A 23,150-nucleotide genomic window follows, 5' to 3' on the forward strand; every position below is an offset into this window, starting at 1 on the left:
ATACTGCTTTAAACACTAATTACACTTTTTTACAATTATACACCTTAATTACACAATAATACACTATAACTTATTATGTAATTACATAATAAGTACTTAGTAATTAGGGACTGTAAAAGGAAGCGTTACCAAATATTTTACTTACTTTTCCAGGAGAAATGCCACCAACCCTATATCTGTCTAGTTATTTCTGCAAACGCTTGCACATGCTCTGTGACTGACATCTGTATGTAACAGGATGTCTAAGGCTATTGGCTAATGCTTAACACCAGCCAATTCAAATTTCACAGGTCTCTACGGGACGGGGGGCAAGCTTCACAAGAAAAAATTTATGTATTGCCTACATAATATCACAGTACAGGGTAGGCTTGGGCGGTATTACGGTAACGCCGTATACATCAGCTGTTAAAAATAGCAACTGTGTCAGTTCCAATACAGTCATGAAAAAAACGGTGCACAAAGGAAACAAGGATTGAATAAGTGAAATAAGTAAAAAAAAGAGAAATAAATACAAGTTCATGTATAAAACAGATGTGTGGTTGAATTTTCTGTTTTACTTTAATAGTTTCAATTGTTTTGTCTAAATTTCAGAGACGTTCTATAACGTTTATGAATGTGATGTCATCACGTGACCGCGCAGAAGAGATGCACCGAGTGAGACGGGGAGGAAATTGGCAGCTCGCACACCAGCTGACTTGATGTTTATATAGAAACCAACTTCTGCAGTTTGGGAGTTTTTCGGGTTCGAGGCAAACTTGATGAGGTAATTTGGACAAACAAAAGACGACTGCGAAAGATGCAGACCCCAACGTCACAGTGTTCGTTATTCAGTTTCTGAACAGTGAATGACCAAACCAACAGTTTGCTAACTCCAACTGAGGCTTACGTCATCATTTTTTAATCAGTCCCAGTAATACCGTACACCGTGGTAAAATGTGGAGGAAGTTGGACGATATTAACATTTGGACACCACGCAAGTCTAATACAGACTCTCACTTTCACAGATTTCTAAAAAAAAAAAATCGTACATAACACCGGAAACAAGAGAAAACTCCAGATTGTAGCTTAATCTCTAAATTATTTAGGGATGAACAACTAATCAGCGTCAACATCGATGATGTTAACATATCGTATCAGTCCAATTAGTAAAACTGGGCCGATATGAACCAATTTTTATTTCTGTCTAGTTGTGTGTGTATCTAAACAAATAAATATGTGTTCGTAATTATATACATGCATAGTTATATATAATCATAATATCTGTAAATATACGTTATCGGCTGTAATAGTATTATTAATATCGGGTATCAATATGTTAACGGCTGTAATAGTATTATTAATATCGGGTATCGATATCGGGCCACATTTTCATATCGGTGCATCCTTAATTATCATTATTAATGTTACCTTATATTATTTCTTTAATTGTCTTGAACAAATACAAAAGCAAAGGAAAACTGTTTTATTATTATTGATTTTTATGTAAAAGGGTAGAAAAGAAGTTCTTCCATTTCCTTCACCGTTAACCAGGACCTTCTCAGATATGACGGATCAGAACTCTTCAGACCCAAAGCAACAGGTTTCTCATTTTTAGCAACAACTTTCTTTCTTCGGAAAGTTTGTAGAGATCACAGTCCGTGCAAATCAGTTCTGCACCTGAATGATTTTCCTTACGCGTTTATTTTAAAGACTTTTTTCCTTCCTAAATCTACTTTTTTAATATGTTCTGTTTCTTCCCACAGCAGAAAAAATTCTAAATTATAACTTTTAAAGATAAAACTAATATTTTGTATTTTTTTATATGGATTTTTCACATTTCCAACATTTACTTGCTTGAATAAAATTTGTTTTAAACAAATAATATTAGTCCGTGTAGCAGATCATTACAGAGATGATAAAAATGAAGGTCTTAAGAGCCTCGAACATCCTCATGGAATTTACGCTCACCCACCCAACAACCAACAAATAGCCTTGTGTGGTGAACGGCGTCTGCACTGACCTTCTCCAGCAGGTACCCAATCACCAGGAAGCCTTTCCCACCCAACATCTGCTCCTGCATGGCCACTGAGCTTTTCAACAGCTCCACCAGGAATGCCAGCAAGGTCGCGCTGCATCACACAAAGTCACACACATTTCACTAATACTGGAATCATTGATAGACTTGTTTTCATCTGAACTGCAGAATGTGAGTTAGGAGGCAGGATGTTCCCTTCACAACTCCTCACATCCACATTCCCCGTCATTTATTTTTTTAATACGCAGCTGTATTTCTGTCTCTCTTATCTTCATCCTCCTGATGATGTTTCATAAATAATCTGTCAGTAGTTGACATGATGGGAAGATGCTGCCTGATAAGTAACTGCATTATGGCCACATATGATGTATTGGTATCAGGGTATCAGGGTGATCTTGCAGCTGCAGGAGAACAGATTTTTTTTTAAAAAAAACAACTGCTCACTCCAGGAAAAACTACCTTTCACACACATTCCCTGCTACCGCAGTCACATGTCGGTCTTTCAGATTAAGGTTATGAGGAAGCAGATTGACATTTTCATAATGACTTGCACATATTTTTTATACCCGCATTTTGTTTCCAGGCTCTTTCTCTTTTCTGTATTTCAGTAAAATCCTTTTTTCCTGTCACTCACCAGACGGTAGTGTCCACACTGCTGTCATTGAGCTGTTTGTAGTCCAGCTGAGCAAACAGCGGGAACAGGACCTGGATCCCTCCTATAGAGTGAATGGCACTGTGGATGGAGTGGGTCACAATGGCCTTCACATCCTGTGGGTTCATAAAGACGCATTAGCGCTGAGTGAACAGATAAAAAAGAATATAAAGCAATGAAATACTAAAATAAAATCAAGGAAGAAGGAAAAATTAATTTTCACCAGTTTAGAGAAACTGGTAACACTTCACAATAAGAGTCAATTTATTAACGTTACTTAGTGCATTATTAAGCGTTAATAAAAAAATTCAATACAGTAATAACAACTGGTAATAGTAATGCTATTAAAGGCATACTATGCAAAATTTTATAATTATTAAATCATTTTCTGGAGCCCTTTACTGGGCTAGTGAAATGTCACTCAGACCCCCACCGCTCTCTGTGGCCACAATACTGCACTTGCAACTTCAGAGTAGCAGCCCAGTCCCTGTTGGACTTCATGGAGTGAAGCTGAAATGTCTGGTGCTGGAGTCTGCCCTCAATACATTTCCTGTATGTTTTAGATCATGAACTGCTCCTATGGAAACTAATGAAGGCTGTTAGTTAGATTAAAGACGAATGCACAACGAGGAGAAGAGTTTCACTTTTGGTTTCACTAACGGACCCTAGGGGATGTTAAAAGCAAGCCAAAGCTGGATTCCTTTAGGTAATGCAATACTAAGCAAACACCTCCCCGGCCCTTTGACCTAAGGACACTTAATAATTAACAATATTTGGAACATTAATAAAGGGATCCTTTGATTTTTAATGCTTACTAATGCACTACGTAATGCTAATAATGGGATCTTTATTGTAAAGTGTTGCAATTTTACTGCAACAAACTTGACTTTTGTAAAGTTTCCACATTTTCAGCTGATAAATCTGCGTTTTGTTAATTACTGAGATCGTTTTTATAAGTGGTGTTTTAGTGGACAGCCTTTCATTCCAAGGTGAATTCATACACATTCAAGGGCTCAGTCCTCTCAGCCATACAAAATCAGCCCTATTAAGACGTCAGCATATCGTGATTGTTTCGAAGTGAGTGATGTCACCAATCAGTGCAATTGAATCCATTCAGGGGAAGGAGAGATCAGCTGTGTTGACGTAATAAATGGCCAGAAGAATCGCCATTTTAATGGCGATCTGCAGGAGAACACGAAGCAGCGTAAATTAAAGCATTGTGGGAAGTTCATAAAGTGGAAATGGGCCAAAAGTATGTGATGTGTTCGTTTATACACGTTGACAAAAGTGTAAGGACAGGTATACATAATGTCGGTAAATATTGATTATTGACTAATAAAATCTAATATCGACATTGGCTCAAGTATTCATGTTGGTGCATGTGTTTGCAGGGATAAGGAACCCATCTGCAACCAGTCTCAGTTTAGTTTCAAAGACTCAGTACAAGAAATGTAAAACAACTTTGGGAGGGAATTGTGAACGCAAACAAACTTGAAATTTACATGGATGTTAAGCCTGGGGCACTCCAGAGGCACAGCGTCGCGCCCACGATATTGAGAAGTCAAGTGGTCACAAAGGACGCGCCGCGTCGCTGAGCGCTTCTTGGAAAGTCGCATTATAGTCACAACATCACGCAGGACTTGAGAACAGGATGTGGGAAGTTACTCTATTGTTTATACGTCATCAGACTTGCTGTTGTGTTTTGTGAGACTCAAATTCCTTAAAAATGGGTAAGTATGCTATTTTTTTAATAGCACTGTAAAGCACTATAAAGTTATCAAAACTGCAGCTGAGTTTGTGCCAGCGGTTGGGTTTGTGCCGTTAAGCCGTTCCGCGTCGTAATGTCTGTTGTAAAGTACTTCACAATGTTGTAAACAGCTGCAATGCTTGAGATAGAACTGGCTTCTATCTTCAGTGCCTCGCCGCGGCGCTTCTGGAACACGGTGCGGCGCTCCCCATGTATCGACTCATTAACTATGATGGCTATTATTTAAAATGACGGCACTGTGAGTCTGCCTCCTGTGTACCCTACGCTTTAGGTGCTTTCAGTGTGAAAAATGATTCCAGCCTCAAATTTGACATGCAGATTAACTACGTTGTGCTGTTGTGCTTTTTTAACCTATGCCGCTTGGTTAGAGTTAAGCCCATGCTATCGAGAGTTCATCTGGAGTCTGTCACTGATGCTTTGGTCATATCCTGAATGAACTACTGTAATGCGTTGTATGCCGGCCTAAGTCAGGGTGCAGTGGAACGACTACAATCAGCCCAAAACTTGGCTGCTAGGTTTTTGACAGGCACAATATGCAGGGAGCATATTACTCCTGTGCTGGACACTCTGCACTGGTTCTACGTGCACTTCAGGGCAAATTTTAGGGTGCCAACTCTGGTGTATTCTTCAGGGAACTGCTCCTTCTTACTTGGCTAGCCTTTTGAACATGCAAGCTCCATCAAGAGCCTTCTGCTTGGCTGATAGGGAACTGTTGGTAGTTCCATGTTAAAAGTACAAGTCACGGGGGGATTGTGCGTTCTTTGTGTTGGCTCCAATGCTATGGAATGAACTGCCTTTAACCGTGCACCAGTCACCTTCCTTGCTGTTTTTAAAGACCCATTTTAATATACATTTTTATATCATGGTGTTCCAACAGCTGATATTGTAGCGTGGCTTCATTGTCCTGCTCTCTGCACTCTGAACTTGAGACAGTTCTCCACACCTTCATCTCCTCACGCTTAGACTACTGTAACTCTTTTCACGTGTCTGAGCAGAACCTCCCTGAAACGTCTACAGGTGGTTCAGAATGCCTGTGCTCGGCTTCTGACCAAGTCCTCCAAACACACCCACATCACCCCGCTTCTCCTCCAGCTTCACTGGCTGCCAGTCAACTTCAGGGTTCATTTCAAGATCCTGGTTCTGGTCTATAGGGCCTTACATGGACAAGCACCATCTTACATTGGTGATCTTCTTAGTCCCTACACCCCCAGCAGGTCCCTGAGGTCCAGTGATCAAAGCCTACTGGTTGTGCAGCACCAGGCTAAAGACCAAAGGTGATAGATCATTTGCTGCTGTGGCCCCCAGACTCTGGAACACTCTCTCCCTGAGCCTGAGATCAGTGGACTCAGAGGTCTCCTTTAAAAAGCAGCTGAAAACTCAAGCTGGCTTTTGTATGACTTTCTTCTCCTCTCTCTCTTTATTCTGCTCTCCCCACCTATTCCACCTTCCTCAGGATCCACTGATTTCCCTCTTTCCTATTCACTCTCTCTCTTTCTTAACATTTTTTAATCACAATTGTCTATTTTGTGCTCATTTTAAATATATTTTCAACCATTTTCTAAATTCTTTTTTATATTTTTACATTTTTACATTATTGAAGCACCTCGTGATTTTTATCTTGAGAGGCTCTACATAAAAGGTTTCTTCTTCTTCTTCTTCTTCTTCATGTAATGTGAACTTTTTATTAAGCATTATTTTTAATTGTTGTTACCTGTTGCATGGATCAGGTCGAGGAAGGGGCTTTACAAATAAAGTTAAATGACATTAAATGTTGCAACCTGTTCCCATGTAACCAGGCCATATTTAAAACATGTAAAAAGTGCAAATTCTGCATAATTTCTAGTGGAAAATTGCTAATTTCTTTGGTATTTTTCATAAAATTAAATGAATTTTTTTTTCATTCAGAAATATTTTCATTTATTCAAAGCTGAGAAAAAATTTTCTGTCAGTAAATAGAAACCTAGTCTTTTCATTTTCTTGGCCCAAACTGAAAACTTGAATAAATTCCAACATGATCTAAAAAAAAAAAAGAAACTAATGAAATGTGACTCACTTGTTGCCATCAATTGAAATCGTAGTCATTATTTCCTAATTATGGCTCGATTATTCACACTGAGCTTAAAGACGAAATTGATAACAAGTCACAGAGTATAAAGAGCAAAAACACGCTCCGAACCTCCTACATTTAAAGACACTTTGTTCAGTTTAACAGAAACTTCACAAGATTTAGGCTCATTGGTGTTTAGGGAATGAATGTAAAATGGCTTTCATGCACGCATTTTCAATTTTACACTATTTTTGTAGATTTCATGGAAAACCACTATATTGCAGCACTCAAAGCACTTTGAATACTACAGATTTTTCACAAATACACGAGAGGCGGGGGTCAGTCAGCCTGCAATCAAACCGACGAGTGTGCTCATTTCACTTCAATCATTCATTTTAGCATTGCTGAACAAATCAAGAGACGTAGGTGGCGATTCAGAGGCTGACGATGAATACCGGAACCAGAGGATTACAGGTGCACTGACCTGTAACATGAGCGCGTGCGGCGAGTGCACAAAGATGGAGGGGTTTTCCCTCGGCGACGACTCCAGACAGAGCTGAGCATCCGTCGCTTTGGCGTTGTAGGTGAAGGAGATGGAGCTGGCCAGCTTCCCGTCGTACAGCACCTGCTTGTGGTGCTCGGCCAGGTGGATGTCGCTCTCAGACTTGAACTTGAAAGTGCTCTGCAAAGACAGGCGAAGGGAGAGACATCTTAAGATCTGAGAGACAGACGAGTGTTCAGGAAACTAGAGAAGCGTGAGCGTGTGCAAGTTCAACACCCAAAATGGAGTCTGTAATTGCAGCAGGAGCCGTGTATAAACAACAGAGCATTATCTTAATTAACACAGTGCTAACCCGGACGTTAATTCAATTAGCCGGGGAGGGGAGACGGAGAGGGGGAGCGGATGTGTGGGAAAGCAGCACTCAGGGATCCAGATTCATGTCTTTGTGTTTGAGCTAAAGTTGGACGCGTTTATTTTAATTCAGAGTTTGATTTAACCCTTTGATGCATAACGGTCACTACAGTAGACAGGTACTCAAAATTGTGATTTTTTTTTTTTGTTGCAATTAAGAACAGCTGTTGAAGACTTTATTGCATTTGAGCCCCTCCACTTGGACTTCAGTAAGTCAAGCCAACTTATTTCATGTTCACAATGCACACTTTCTACTGACGTGGACATGTAATAAATTATTTGAATATTATTAAATGTTACTAAAAATATTTGTTGAAATTTGTTTCATTCACACCTAAAGGATGAATGAAAAAAAAAAGTAAAAAAAACTCATGTTTGAAGATTTCATAATTCATGCATCAAAGGGTAAATTCACCTTTTTCTGAGATGGAACTAAAAAGTGCTCACGAGCATAACTTTGGTTGACTGACATGTTTTCTTATTTACTATTAACACTAATTTTTCACAGAACACATTTTATTCTCAAACGTTGCCAAAGTAAACCAGAATGAGCCATTTTACTCCTGTTATGTGGAACTAATGATAAACTTTCCATCAACAATTTGACTGTTTTTGATGCTTTTACTAATGTTAATGATCTGATTTTACTTCTGCACATAGGTCAGAGCCTCATGTTGGTAGAGAGCTCTGGGGATTTTGATGCTTTCCTGGGAAATATCCTAAATGAATTAAAGCTAGGGATGTAAGAAAACATCATGGGGACATAACTGACACCTTGAGACTAAAATGTGACTAGAACATAGAAATAGACTTACATATCAGTCGGACAATATATTAGATCAATATTTACCATTTTTGTATATATTGCATCAGCCAGTACACCCCTTTAGTAGAGCCAATTTAAAGTCAGGCACATCTGTGGGCTAGCCTGACCAGCCAGCCACGGGGCTGGGAACTCTCCTATTCAAATAACCCCACAACTCTAACTGAGACAATCAGCGCTGGGCAGCGTACGTCACTCACCACGATGCTGAGTTTGTCATAAACATGGCGACTGAAGCGGAGTTCGCTGCAGCTCTTTTCTCTGTTCTAAATGACTCGAACATGTCTTTAAAACCACAAGTAGAAGCTCTAAAAGCCTTTCTTCTAAAGACAGATGTTTGCGCTGTCGCCAGACACCGTTTTTGATTACAGCTATAAATCTACAGCAGCGCGTGTGTGTGTGTGTGTGTGTGTGTGTGTGTGTGTGTGTGTGTGTGTGTGTGTGTGTGTGTGTGTATTTGTTAGCGGCTCCGCCCTCGCTGACCACCATGTGCCGTGCCATCCCTGACACTGAAGACAGCCGCACGCTGAGTAAACAATTTCAAATATAAGCGACAAGGCTACTTACATATATTCTTAATATTAACACGTTTCTTATTAATGTACTTCCTAAACGTGTGACGTTTTAAGGAAGAACAACTAAAGAAATGGCATGAATATAGAAAGAAAGCAACACAGTAATGATTAAAAATAACTTAAAGGCTCAAGTGTGTTCTCCTTTTTTCTTATTGCATTTCTAAAGTATCAGACAGGGACTCGGTATCAGAAGACTCCATAAGTCGGAATGACTCGGAATCGGACCGGGAGACATTGCTAATACACACACACACACACACACACACACACACACTTGAGAGTCTCCTCAAAATTTACACACGTCGTCTTATATTTAATACTTGGTCAGTTTGTTTGATTGAAATTGATTTTGATACGGATCACAAAACTTTAATTCAATAGTTGGTTAAACTCGGTGTAATAAACTGATTCAGGTTCAGAAACGTTGTGCATCCACTGCTGTTATTAGTGACATTTTAGCACGGAGATAAGGCAGAAAGCATCTAGATATCAGCCACGAACATCGTCTCAAAAACTAGGCAGCACATTTCAGCCATCGGCCCGTGACCTCCATGTCTCCTCTAAAAGGGACAAAGTGTTCCAGTTCTGACTGAAACTTTGTGTATTTTATAACAAATTGAAGCATTTAACAATCTATAGATTATAGTGAGATACTAGCATCAGTTAACGGGTTTTGTACTTTGTGTTAGTCTGATTCCAGCAATCAATCCAACAAAAAAAAAAAAAACACATGGTTAATGGAACAGAAAAAATGTTAAAGTAGAAAACCAACTTTGATGGAAAATGTGCTAAAAAATACACCACAACTTAAAGGTGGTGATAAGTCCCTGCTATGTTTGGTGAATTTAAAACAATATCTACATTAATTCAACAAATTTTACAAATAAAATAAAAACTGTTCAAAATGTCACAAACACCCAGGTTGTAATCCTCGATGATATGACATCGTTATGATACATGAGCCTTAGATTATGACAGAGTGGTTGAAACAGAATAAAGTGTTTTCATAAATGATAGGCCACAACGCGGTCCAGGACGTATACCGGAGAAAACAGATTGTTCCATCACCACCAGATAAACGCGCTAGGGATGGGTACAAAATTCGGTACTTTTTAAGGTACCGACCGAATTCCATAGTACCGACTGAGCACAGATTCACGTCATTTCAAACGGTGCCTCGTTTCGGTACCCGTCCTTCATAACGAGAGCTTGCCTAGACAGCTGCGCATGCGCAAGAGCGTTATGTCATCGGTCGCTGCGAGCGTGTTGTAAACAGAGCAGCATGGTAGAAAGAACGCACGCTAAAGCTTGGGTCCACTTCCCTAAATGTGATGGGTAACTGGGTGATGATGAAACTAGTGACAACGATCTAAGTGAGACATCCTCATCTTAATCTGCTCCGGTAGGTAAATAAAATGTTTAAGACAACGTTAGCTTGATATGTTAGCTTCCGTTTCGCTAATGGTGCGCTCGCTTTCTCCTCGGAACTCCGAATTTCCGACTAGAAGAACATGAACGCGCTCTAAAGTTTGGCTTCACTTTATTAAATGCGACGGGTGATTGGGTGAAGATGAAACCAGTAACAACAATCTAAGTGTGAGGCATCATCGTTTTAATCTGCTCCAGCAGCTAAATAAACTGTTTAAGATAAAGTTAGCTTGATATGTTAGCTTCCATTGCCACCGTTGTTATCAACTAATGGTGTGTTCACTTTCTCCTCGGAAATTCTAACTTCCCAGTAGGAAAAATCAAATGAAAAAAGACGGCAAAAGGAATGAAGATACACAGTAAATTTAGTTCACAGTAAAGATGTTTGCTTCAGTTTAATTATCAGCTTATAAAACTACAAGGATGATGTTAAAATACAAACAGTTGTATGTTATTTATCATGATATTTATCAAATATTGTTATATATTGAGAAAAATTTATATTTAATTATAAAAGAGAATTAAACTAATAAACACTCAAAAGTATCGAAAATTGGTACCATTAAGTACCGGTATCGATTCCTAGGTACCGGGAATTAGTACTGGATCGATTCAAATGTCAAAGGTACCCATCCCTATAAACGCCTGCAAAATAAACTAAAATTAATTCAGTAGGTTTGCTCTAATTTGTCAAAGCAAGCTCGCAAATCCTGCGGCGCTACTGGTTCTGCAACATGCATGAAGCCCCCATAGATAAAAAGCTGGTGAGTTACTCTGCTCCCCGTTGCAGCAGCAGCAGCTCCAGGCGGGGGCCCTCAGTCTCCAGCTGCCTTGCAAAACCTGACTGCACAGAAAAGCCCGAGGCCGCTCTGAGACCTGCAGGCTGATCTCGCTCTAAATCTTTCATGTCAGATCGGGCTCCAGATACGCATCCTCAGAAGATTTAAATGTTACATCCTCATCGTAATCCGTGCCATCTTGAGTAAGCTTCAAAATAAGAGACGAGTACCAGACACACCTTTGGTTAATTAATATTTACTCACTTCAGAAGGTGATGAATCACAAGAGCTGCTGTTGAAAGCTTATGTGTTCAAAAAGAGCTAATCTATTAACAACAATGGCGATGTGCAATCAATCATAAATGCTGAATAAATGACTCTGGTTAAAAGGGAAGGTTAGCAGGCCCTCTGCATGGAAAAAAATGAATGGCCTAAATGCAAAATTAATACACTTATTAAAATGCGTTTTTTCTGCGGAGTAAGGCCATTTGCTGTGCTACAATTATTAAAGATGTGCAGATGGGTCTCCAGAGGGAGCTCGTATTTACAGTGATGCTGAATTACTGAGGTGAAATTTTAAAATATGAAAGACTTCAGGAGGTTTCTGACAGACAGGAGAAGCATGAAATACTGTACTTTTATTTCACAAAAGTAAAGTTTTATTCAGCTGAGATTAAAGACATATGTTTCCAACACGCTCACAGGAGCTTTTCTCACACCTGACAGCTGCATACACACACACGCGTGCGCACGCACGCACACACACATACACACACACACCTCTGATTTAGTCAGCTCAATCTTCTCCTCTACAAAATAAATGCCTTCTGACAAACACATAAAGCCTCTAAATGAGTTTGTTTATTCCACTAATAAATGTTTTTCATGAAAACACATCCAGTCTAAGATCTGGAGATTATTCAACATGTTTATTTAGTTTTGACACTAAACAACCATCAGACAAATTAAGTTTACATAAACTACATAAAAGCCTAATATATGCATAAATAAAGTATAAATGCCTTCACATGTTTTTCTTTTCGCTTTAAACTAATTAAATTATTTCTAAAGAACAGCTTCAGTTCAGAGAAATAGAAATGACTGATTTTCACATTGTAAATTTATATAAATAGAAGCCATGCATTCAGAGGTCAAATCTATCAGTTAATTCTTAATAATCCTAATGTATCTGCTTAAATAACCAGGCTGTCGGTTTTAATACGCTTAGGTCATGGCACTGCTTGGGCTAGCTGTTAGCTTATCAATTCAGCAAGAGTCTAATTCAATTTCTTTCAACAGAGACTGTTCAGGAAGTGATTTAATTAGTTACCAACAGCATGTTGATGAACATCTTTGGAAAAGGGCTGGTGAACTCCTCCGACCCAGACACCATTTATCTTTGTTTTAGGTACAACCTTTTTTTAAGGTGTGGGACATTTTTTGAATGAATACATTTGCAATGGTCCCGAGTGAGAATGAATGCCTTGCAAGAAAAAAAGTTTAAGCTTGGTTTATGCTTGACGCATTTACTTTCCGCTTGGTGATGCGGCTCGCGGATGGAACGTGCTTCACAACTTGCAGCGTTTATGGTTCATGCAGCTTGTCTCTGCGGTGAGCCAATATTCTCCCAAACTGTAGGGGGCAGCATGGAGCTCTACGGCATGCATCCAACACTACACCATACTAGAAGTAGAAATTACTGTTGTTTACAACATGGCATTCCAGCATTTTTTTAACAACATCCTCGTCTTTTCCGACAGTGCGAGCTATTTCTCTCCAAGAATTATTAACAACATGTTGATCGCGGTGATCTTTGAGAGCTGAATCATACAAATGTCTGTATTTACGAACCTCTGCCATAACTAGTTCTTGCCAGTCCGCCTTGTTTTTCCGCGTCCGACCGTCCGCGTGGTTAGAAAATTTCCTAGGTGCACGGTGCGGAAAGTTTGAGCCGTGCGGAGGCGCGGTGGAGGGGTGTGGTTGTTAAAATGACGCAACTTTGCCGCGCGAAGCCGTGCGGACCTTGCGGACGCGTCAAGCATAAACCAAGCTTAAGACATGCTTGTTTCAGGAACTAGCAGAATGCCACATCTGAGGAGACCTCATCACGGCAGGATCCGGAGTCTTACTTTTTTTTGTTTGTCAGCAGCAGTCTGAAGGAGTTCTGCTGTGTGGTAGTGATGCTAATGCTAATGATTCGTTTCTACCAGCGGAGATGTTATCTGCAGTTTCCTGGAAGCTAAACCAACAGCAGCCTTCCCTGTTGTGAGTCAAGATGGGTGAGTCAGTGAATGTTAAGTGACAGTGTGACGTAGATCTGTCAGGATGTTCAATTCCTACATATTCACCGTCTATTTTCTATCAAAATCTAATGCAGGTGATAGGTGTAGATTACTTTCATGTTAGATTGATTACAGTCAGAAACAATAATTGAAAAAAATTGGGTTTCAGTGTTCCACATCTTTAAAGGTTATTTAAACGTTGCTATTTGTCTAGACTGTGTGTTATGTGTCCTTGACGCCTTTCTTACTACCATATAATAGTAAGTACTAATGAATTATACTCAGAAATGTTACTTCACAATGGCAGTAAAACTTTTTTCTTTTTTTGTCTTTTAAAGTCATAATGAAACTTTTAGAATCTGTGTTTGACTTCTATTTGCCCCAAAATGGATAAAAAGACAAAATCTTAACTCGCTTTAATCAGAGAAGTTCAGCCCACTTGCTTCCGGAGAGGAATGCCCTTTCTCATAAAAGACGAGATCAATAATTTCAGATTTCATGCTTTTTCTTTGCTCCAGTGAGCAGATATCCCTCATCCACCTTTTAGGAAATTCCTCAAACTTCTTGGATTCAGATGAGCTTAAACCTGGACAGGAATTACTTCATTAAGTTGTGATCAGATTGGTGGCGCTGCTCTGCAGCGGGGATGTCTGAAGGAGAATGCAATGCATTCAACAACACGTGATTGACACACATAGATCACACACACACACACACACACGCGCGCACAGAGAGGAAAAGATGAAACAGCATTAGAGCTTTCCTTCAGCTGTAGCCCACACAGGAAAACAAGACGCTACGCTCCATTCTCTCCTGTCATTAGTGGAGCATGGAGGTGCTAAACTGCACACGCAGACACTCGGCTTACGCGGCGCCGGCCATCGTAGGCCGCCTCATACATGAGCACCACCAGCCTCCTCGCTGTGCTGAGGGGCTTGTTCAGCAGAGCAGGCCGAACGTCTGTCTGCTCTCTGCTCATTATTGAGCCGTAACACTGACAACATACTGTACAGCTCTGTGTGCACACACACATGCATTAGTATTCACACTGTGTACTTTGAAGTGTACGCGGATGCGTAACGTGGACTACGAAGCAGCTCGTCGTATTCCCACATTGTCTACGTGAAGCCGAGAGAACAAGGGAGATGTGCGACACAAACTTGAGTCTCACTGGTATACTCCTTTAACACGACCAAAGGGAGGAAAAAAAACCTTACACACTCATCATTACAGTAACAGCGCTGAGGCCTGCGGCTCTGAAACAACTGAGCCATTTAATGGTCTCTTCTGGGCATCAGAGAAGGCCGTTCTGCTCCATGCAGAGATGCAATCATCTCACTCATCAGCCTCAGGAAGCCGAGGGCTGCGACAGTCAGGAATCAGAATTCACAGCAGCATGAGAATAAAAAACAGGCAGGAAGTCTAATCCGTAAGGTCTGCATACCAAGCAACATTTATATCTTTGTCCACCTGTGATCCCTTGCTAACAAACGGGCATTTCCAATTCAAGGTGCTCTCTTTCCCAGGAGGTGCAGCCGCATCAGCTTCAGGCTCATGCAGCCTCGTGGCACTGAAATCTTGACAGCTCTATAAACAAGCTGTAAGAAGCTTGAGGCGAGTCTGCCAAAACAAGAAAGTCGACAGCTGCCAAGGTAGTCCAGAATCTCATTTTTCACTGTTAGCCAGGCCAAAAGGCAGAGGTGGATTCTGGGGTTTAGGGTGCTAAACATCCTGCACTCGAAAAACAACCCTCATCTGAAAAAGCTTTTTATAAAAAGGCCAAGCAAAGATCTGTGCAGAAGGTGGGATGCTTTTGCATTCTGTCGTATGGAGTTACATTTGTGTCAAAAAAAAAGCAAATGACAAATTCTAATTGAGAGCAGGTAATTCATTTTAACAACAGAGGCATTTGTTTGTTGTTTCCATTCCACAACGCAGGAGTGCCCAAAATGTGGCTCAAGGGTAATTTGTGACCCTCACGAGATTTTCTGTGGCTTTCATCCCCAATTTGATAATGGCCATCAAATCCAGGTCAGTTTTATGTTTTAAGGGGAAACACATCAATCAATCAATCAATCAATAAAAGCTTTATTTATAAAGCGCTTCCGCAACCCTGTCAGGAAGCCCAAAGCGATGAACATGGTTCAGTTGAAGGTAAATATATTGAATAAATAAAAAATAAAAGCAATTCAAATTACAAAATAGGTGAAACATTCTAGTACTGGACAAATGTGTAAAACAATGGATTTAGTGAACCAATGAAAACTGTGAAATAAATTCAACATAAAAGAGGGCCAAAATCAAACATGTTCTGGAAACGCCAAGCGGAGGAGGTGTGTTTTTAGGCGACTCTTAAAGACAGACAGAGATGGGGACAGCCTAACTGAGGGTGGCAACTGGTTCCAGAGTGACGGTGCTAGGACTGAGAAAGCCCGGTCCCCACAAGTATGAGACCTTTTTTAAATCCTACATCTATAAAAATAAATTTCAAAAGAGGTGAACAAATACAAACAAAGCTAACAAATCATCAATAGCAAAAAAGTTATTAAAAGTGAATTGTGAAGTACCGTATTTTTCGGACTGTAAGTCGCTACATTTTTCCCACGCTTATAATGAGGTGCGGCTTTACTGAAGGTTTTCCTTCACCTGCCAGGGGGCGCTTTAGCAGAAAGTGAAACAGGTGGAAGCCAAAAGTGGAAATCGAAGAAAGTGCTCATTTTAATGTAGCACATGCAAGCAGCCGGCATGACGAAGAACCTTTTTCAAATCCATACCCCCTCATCATGGTAACTACACGTATGAGTTCATATGTTGCCGCATTTAAGTTGAAGGCCATCGATCTGGCAGTAAAGGAGGGAAACAGTGCTGCCGCACGTAAGCTTGGCATGAATGAATCCATGGTTCGGCGCTGGAGACGGCAGCGGGAAGAACTCATTCAAGCCAGCTTCACCCGGGGATGATGACAGCAACACGGACAGCGACACTGACATCGCCACAGAAAAGGTATGTGACGAAGCTCTTCTGAGGCTGAAGAAGAGGACTTTAATGGCTTTAGTGCGCAAGAGGAGGATGAGAGCGAATGACTTTTTTCTGGTAGGCAAGTGTGTTTTATTTACTAACCAGGCATGTTTTGTGTGCAGTTTTAATTTTCTAATCATCCAGGGCTTATTAATGCTGTGTTAGCGCTGTTCTTTTCTTCTAAACATGCAAATTACCAGTAATAACATGTCAGTTCTGTTTTTATTTTATAACCATCCAGAAATATGAATGCCATCAGTGCTGTTTTCTTTTCTAAACTTGCAGGCACGTTCACCCGTGTTTAAAATTTGTTTTGTTGAATTAAAACACCAACGAAAAACCTCCGTGCAGCGTCTTTCTGTCTAATTATCTTATGTTATGGCCATACATGCGCTGTGCGCCGGAGACCTGCATGTGGCTGCTGCGCCGCGGCTTGTATTTGAGTGCGGCGTGTGTGTAGAAAACCTTTTTTGTTGGTGCGGCTTATATTGAGGTGCGCTCTATAGTCCGGAAATTACGGTAGCTAAAAAATGAAAGGACATTGTTACCAAAAACGATTTCTACAAATATACATTTTGAACTTAAAGGTGTGACAGTGGTTAGAACTATAACATTCAGAGTCTAACCCCAGTTTCCACCCTGGAAGAATCAAGCAGCGTGGAACGGCAGCGGAACATTTTGTTCATGAGCTTCAATGCGGTTCATTACATACCGTGAGAGTCTGGGACATAGAACAGAACTTGCAAGATCACGGATACCTCACAATTTAAAAAATCCGCCGAAAAAAAGGAAATCATGTATAGTACGCAAATGATTTTGTTCAAAGCGACTTACAAGATATAAGGAAGCCAGGAGATACCGTTGAAGCTAACACCAAACACTAATCAGTCAATCCAAGGTGGCAGTGAGGCAGCTTAATGAATCATAAAGGGAAGTGAACAAGCTGTGGACAGTAGAGTGGGGGGACGGGTGCAGGGAGGGTGCTAGTTAAGAAGATGCTCTCTGAAGAGCAGGGTCTTAAGGAGTTTCTTGAAAATTGACAAGGATGCCCCTGTTCTTGTAGTGCTTGGTAGATGATTCCACATCTGTGGAACGGCGCATGAAAAGAGTCTGGATTGTCCTGAGCGGGGTGTAGGCACTGCTAGCCGACGATCCTTCGATGACCGGTGCAGCCGGGCCGAGACGTAAGCCTTTGCAAGAGGATTCAGGTAGATGGGAGCCGTAAGATCCAGGACTTTGTATGCTATTGTTAGCGATTTGATGCATGCAGCTAACGGTTGCCAATAGAGCTCAGTGAATTGCGGGGTGACGTGTGCTCTCTTGGCTGATTGAAGACCAGACGCGCGCTGCATTCTGGACCATTTGAAGAGGTCTCACAGTACAGGCTGGAAGACCAGTTATGTTGTTCCTCTCCACTGCCAGAATTAAAGCCATGAAAAACGCTGCTGCACTTCTGGATTGATACTGGGAGTAAATAAGCCGTGGGGTCACGCAAAAGCTACATATATATATGAAACTGCATCGCTGCAGTACTTGACTTTGAAAATTACTGGGGATTTTACACTGAAACCATGTGTGAATTTGTGGCCCTCTGTTAACTGCGGAAACTGACGTGTCCCAGAAGCGACTAGCGGCAAAAATAGAACCCGATCCTAGCGGCGCGGCGTCAGCTCAGCACAGATGTTAACCTTAACCTCGCGTTAACATCACTTCTTCTGCTTTTTTAAAAGGAGAAAAACTAACAGCCGACTCAGAAGAAACATGATTGGCACATTAGATTGTTTTGTGAATATTTCACTGGAATTCGTACATTTTGCTCCTTTAGGTGATAAAAGTTTTGGACATTTAAACATCTGAACAGCTATACTAACTAAACCCAGATAGTTCATATTAGGGATGTCCCGATCAGGTTTTGTTGCCCTCGAGTCATTTGATTTTGAGAATCTGCCGATACCGAGTACCGATCCAATACCTTCGATACATTAAAAAAAGAAAGAAAAGAAGAAACAGTTCCTTATTTTCTATTTAATTAGCTTTTTATTTTAATTTTTAACAACAGATCACTTCTGTGAGATAGCTTGAACAACCAAGTAATAAATAACAAATTCTTCACTTTTGGACTTTATTGCAAATATAAAAAGTCTAATATAAAAACAGATAGCACTTCAACTTAAAATACCTGACAGGGGTCTATTTTGCCTCGGCCCCCAAAATGCTTAGATACGTCCCTGGGCATGGGTCTGAGTTTTGAAGATGATCTGAATTGTATCAACTATATAAATACTACATGCTGATAAATTATTGCTTTACACAGGTACAAACGTGTTGTGGGATGAATCTACCTACAATTTATTTTTTTAAGAACTTAGTTTTGTTTTCATGGTTTTTAGTTTCCTATCTTCCTGTCCCATCTGTCTCTGATCTTCCTGCATCTCCCAGTCCTCCAGAAAAACTCCTGCCTGCTTCCTTCTTTTTCACCTCACAAGTAACGTTTTAACCTGCAGATCAAATTGATCTATTGACCGCAAAAAAAGCGGAGTGTGCGCTGCGCTGCCCGGCCGCGCCAGTGACGAGCGCTGCAGCCGGGGGCAGCGCGAGCGTGTCCACACTTCATGCTCAAACACAGACGGAACTTACCAGAGAGAAAATGAACGGACACGAACGACTGTGTTAATTATATATTTTTTGCTGACGCCACTTAGAAACTTAGAAACTGTTACTGTGGCCGTGTGCAGAACGCAGCTGGAGTTCATGAATAATCAGTGGCCTGCCTGCCGCTCTGCATCTCTGCCCAACAGAATCCCCGCTACTCTGAGTCCATGTAAATAATATAATTTAGGTAGAAACTGGATCTTTTTTGTGCTCCTTCAGGGTGTGTAAGTTAAGGCTATCAGGGGAGCCTGACAACCTTTAAGGAGAACCAAGTTGCACTCCTGTAATTTGAACCCAGTATCCGAGTCCGGATTGGGGCTTGGATCGGGAAGTAAAGCCCGAGTCCCGATCAGTGTGAAACCACGTGATCGGAGACGTTTTCCGATTGTGTGATCGGACTGGGACATCCCTAGTTCATATAAATCTAATAAATTATTACTGTATAGATCATTTTGGCCTTTTACCGACAGTTAACCCTCCTCAGCAGCAACAGCTGACAACGTGAGCAAGAAAAAAAGCCTTCAGTTAGAAAAACACTTGGCAGCAAAGTGCGTCACCCTGTCAGACTGTAAAACTAACAGAGAATGAGGAGTGTAATTTCTTGTATCCTTGTACCTTGTATCCCGGGCCGAGCTGATGGATGGCAAAGATCTGAGCCGGGTTGAGAGCTTCGCTGAAAACATAAATAGCACCCAGCTGACCGCAGAACACTCTGTTGGCATCCGCTGTCTCCGAAGAACCCAGGAAACACTTATCATAGCTCTGGGAAAAGGAAACATAAAGGTTTACATGTTAGACAAAAAAATATATAAAACTGTGTATTTATGATGTTTATGTTACAAACACAGCATCCTGCATTGAAGAATACAACTCAAACTTTAGATAGCAGCTGCTTTTGAATCGATCTTTGCCATCACCTCCAGCTTTAATATTTTTTCTGTTGACTCGCCTTTCTGCAACTACATCCCTTTAATAACCTTTATCACAATGAGATCGTCCTCCTCTACTCTCAGAATGATGGCGTGTTTCATCTTCAGCCTTCAGAAGAAAACCACCGGTGATAGCGTTGATGCTTTTTGAGACCCGTTCCTTCACCTCGTACCGGTCTTTAGCTGAGGTGCAGAAACTACAAGAACAAACTAAAACACTTAACCTCAAGGCAGGAGGATTCCTTACAGACAACAGTAACTGCAGCAAAGTCGGGAAAAAATCCAGAGGAAGCATGACAGAGGGCCAGTGCTAGTTCAGACTACCTGTCCATTTTGCTAAATGGGAAAGTTGGAAGTTGGTGTTTGGATGAGTTGAGCTGGAAAAGAGACAGACCAAGGGCAACTCTGTCGCAGCTGGCAAACGCAGGAAGCAAACCTCTAATGTTTGCCAAGATCACAACAGGAGGGAAGTGTGATGTAGAGCCAAACCAGAACCGGATTTCTAAGAATTCTTCTTCACAAGCTCACACTGATTTAGGAAAAACATGTTTCTTCATCAACCATGAAAACAAACCGGGCGAAGAGGAGCGTGTTTTCCTTCTAAGCTGAAGAACAAACTGTGTGTCAACGTACATCGTTGGTGTTGACATGCCAGGCCATGTCACCGTAGGAAACCAGCTGGCCGTTGACATAGCAACGGATCTCCGAGTTCCTCCAGCGATTGTAGATGTGGACGATGCTGATCATGTACCACTGAAAAACACAAGTTTGGAAAAGGTTCAGAAACAAGATAATACAACCAAAGTGATGGTGCGCGTTCGCTTGCACAAGCACAAAACGGTGAAGAATGTGCAGCTTTTGAATGACAGAATTTTGGCACCAACATCTGCGCTACAGGACATCCTGTCACTTTAGTCATGATTGAAAGAAACTTTTTGTCCTGATTGTGAGAATGTTTGCACTTATGCTGCCAACAGCTCTAACACCCAATGTACAACAGGTGTGTGAGCGGTGTGTTATGGAACCATTACGGCACACCACGGCATAGGTGCGGTCTCCGCAGCTGATAGAATAATTATACAGAAAAGGATTAAGGCTACTGGAAAGAAAAAAAGTTAAGAAAAAAATTATTCTGATTTTATTCTCATCATTTATATTCATCTTTTTTTTTCTCAAAATTAAAGTTGGAGATTTTTTTTTCAGTGGCCTTAATCCTCGTTCGTCTATGGTTTGGCTTACCCCGGTTGATGTGTGGCATCCCAAAACCATGGACTCTATTTTTGATGTACTACACTTTTAGAACACATCGTGCTGCGCGGCTGCGCAGTGGCGCAGTGGTTAGAGCTGTTGCCTTGCAGCAAGAAGGTCCTGGGTTTGCTCCCCGGCCTGGGGTCTTTCTGCATGGAGTTTGCATGTTCTCCCTGTGCATGCATGGGTTCTCTCCGGGTACTCCGGCTTCCTCCCACGGTCCAAAAACATGACTGTTAGGTTGATTGGTCTGTCTAAATTGTCCTTAGGTGTGTGTGTGTGCATAATTGTTTGTCCTGTGTGTCTCTGTGTTGCCCTGCGATGGACTGGCTCTCTGTTCAGGGTGTACCCCGCCTGATTGCCCGTTGACTGCTGGAGATAGGCACCAGCCACACTGCCATAAAGCCCTGACTGGTGGAGTGCTGCAGCGATGGTTGACATGGTTGACTTTCTACAACTTTCTCCCATCTCCTGACTGCAACTCTGGAGCTCAGCCACAGTTATCTTTGAGTTCATCTTTACCTCTCTCACCAAGGCTCTTCTCCCACTGTAGCTCAGTTTGGTTGGACAGCCTGCTCTAGGAAAGGTTCAGGTCTTCCCAAATGTCTTCCATTTAAGGACTATGGAGGTCACTGGGCTCTGAGGAACCTTAAACGCAGCAGAGATGCATTTGCAACCTTGGCCAGATCTGTGCCTTGCCACAGTTCTGCCTCTGAGCTCTTCAGGCAGTTCCTTTGACCTCATGGTGAGCTGTAAGGTCCTTTATAGACAGGTGTGTGGCTTTCCTAATCAAGTCCAATCAGTAGAATCTATCGCAGCTGGACTTTAACGAAGGTGTAGGACCATCTCAAGGATGATCAGGAGATGGTGGCACAGGAGTTAAGTGCTCGCCCCGTAATCGGAAGGTTGAAGGTTCGAGCCCCGCTCAGTCTGTCGCTGTCGTTGTGTCCTTGGGCAAGACACTTAACCCACGTTGCCTGCTGGCGGTGGTCGGAGGGACTGGTGGCGCCAGTGCTCGGCAGCCTCGCCTCTGTCAGTGTGCCCCAGGGCAGCTGTGGCTACATTGTAGCTCATCCCCACCAGTGTGTGAATGTGTGTGTGAATGGGTGAATGACTGATTGTGTTGTAAAGCGCCTTGGGGGGTTCCAGGACTCTAGAAGGCGCTATATCAAATACAGGCCATTTACCAAATGGAAACCACCTGAGTTAAGTACAGGAGTGTCACAGCAAAGCGTCTGAATACTTAGGACCATGTGATTTCAGTTTGTCTTCTTTAATAACGTTAATACATTTTTTTTAAGTTCTGTGTTTTCTGTCAATTTGGGGATCTGTGTGTTCATTAATGAGTAAAAAAATGAATTTAACTGATTTTAACTAATGGATGCAACATAACAGAGTAAAAAGTTGACAGGGGTCTGAATACTTTCTGTACCCACTGTATATGACAACAGGTGTTGTTTTTATAAACATTTCATCAAAAAGGGGAAGGCATGGACTGGAAATACAACATTCATTCTCCTGGGATGTTGGGATCTCGCCAGTCCAGCAAGGCCACTCTGACAGATGTCGTGATGAAACCGCGTTGCTGTCGTTACACGTCGCTCTCTCAGCCGTGTACAACGGAGGCAAGAGTGTAACCTGATACTGTTCATTACGGTGTGTTCGGTTCCTTCAGGCCCTGGAGGACAGATAATGTCTACAGAAGTAAAAAAATGGCTAATATTTCTCCCGGTTCATGCACTACCATGAAGTAAAAGTGCATATAAGCATTCACTTCAACACACACATGAACACACGCATTAACCCTTGATCCCCACAGACAAAAGCCTGTGAGACACAGTGGCTTCTAAATTGATCAAACCGAGCCAGTGGGAACTTGGGTGGCTCAGGGATTCTACTGGGTCAGCAAATACCGCAGAAGGCCATCTCATCAACCCAATGTGTGTTTGTTTACGGGCTCATCCGAGGATGTGTGGGTGTTTGTGTTAGCGTGCAGGACAGCAGCAAAGTGCTGACGGTGCG

At 41.6% G+C, this 23,150-nt stretch overlaps 1 protein-coding gene across 13 annotated transcripts in view; it reads right to left on the minus strand.

Annotated features, from left to right (window-relative positions):
* Positions 1-23,150, minus strand: part of nbeaa (neurobeachin a) — a 160,893-nt gene that overhangs the window by 73,857 nt on the left and 63,886 nt on the right. For all 13 annotated transcript variants that reach the window (XM_054730804.2, XM_054730803.2, XM_054730802.2 and 10 more), the window contains exons 7-11: positions 20,514-20,633; positions 19,567-19,713; positions 6,966-7,163; positions 2,649-2,782; positions 2,000-2,108 (exon numbers count right to left, since the gene is read on the minus strand). In XM_054730804.2, the coding sequence (XP_054586779.1) occupies positions 2,000-2,108; positions 2,649-2,782; positions 6,966-7,163; positions 19,567-19,713; positions 20,514-20,633 (708 nt within the window). The remainder of the gene's footprint in view (positions 1-1,999; positions 2,109-2,648; positions 2,783-6,965; positions 7,164-19,566; positions 19,714-20,513; positions 20,634-23,150) is intronic.

The sequence above is a fragment of the Nothobranchius furzeri genome, chromosome 10, assembly GCF_043380555.1.
Source record: "Nothobranchius furzeri strain GRZ-AD chromosome 10, NfurGRZ-RIMD1, whole genome shotgun sequence".
NCBI classification, from domain to species: domain Eukaryota; kingdom Metazoa; phylum Chordata; class Actinopteri; order Cyprinodontiformes; family Nothobranchiidae; genus Nothobranchius; species Nothobranchius furzeri.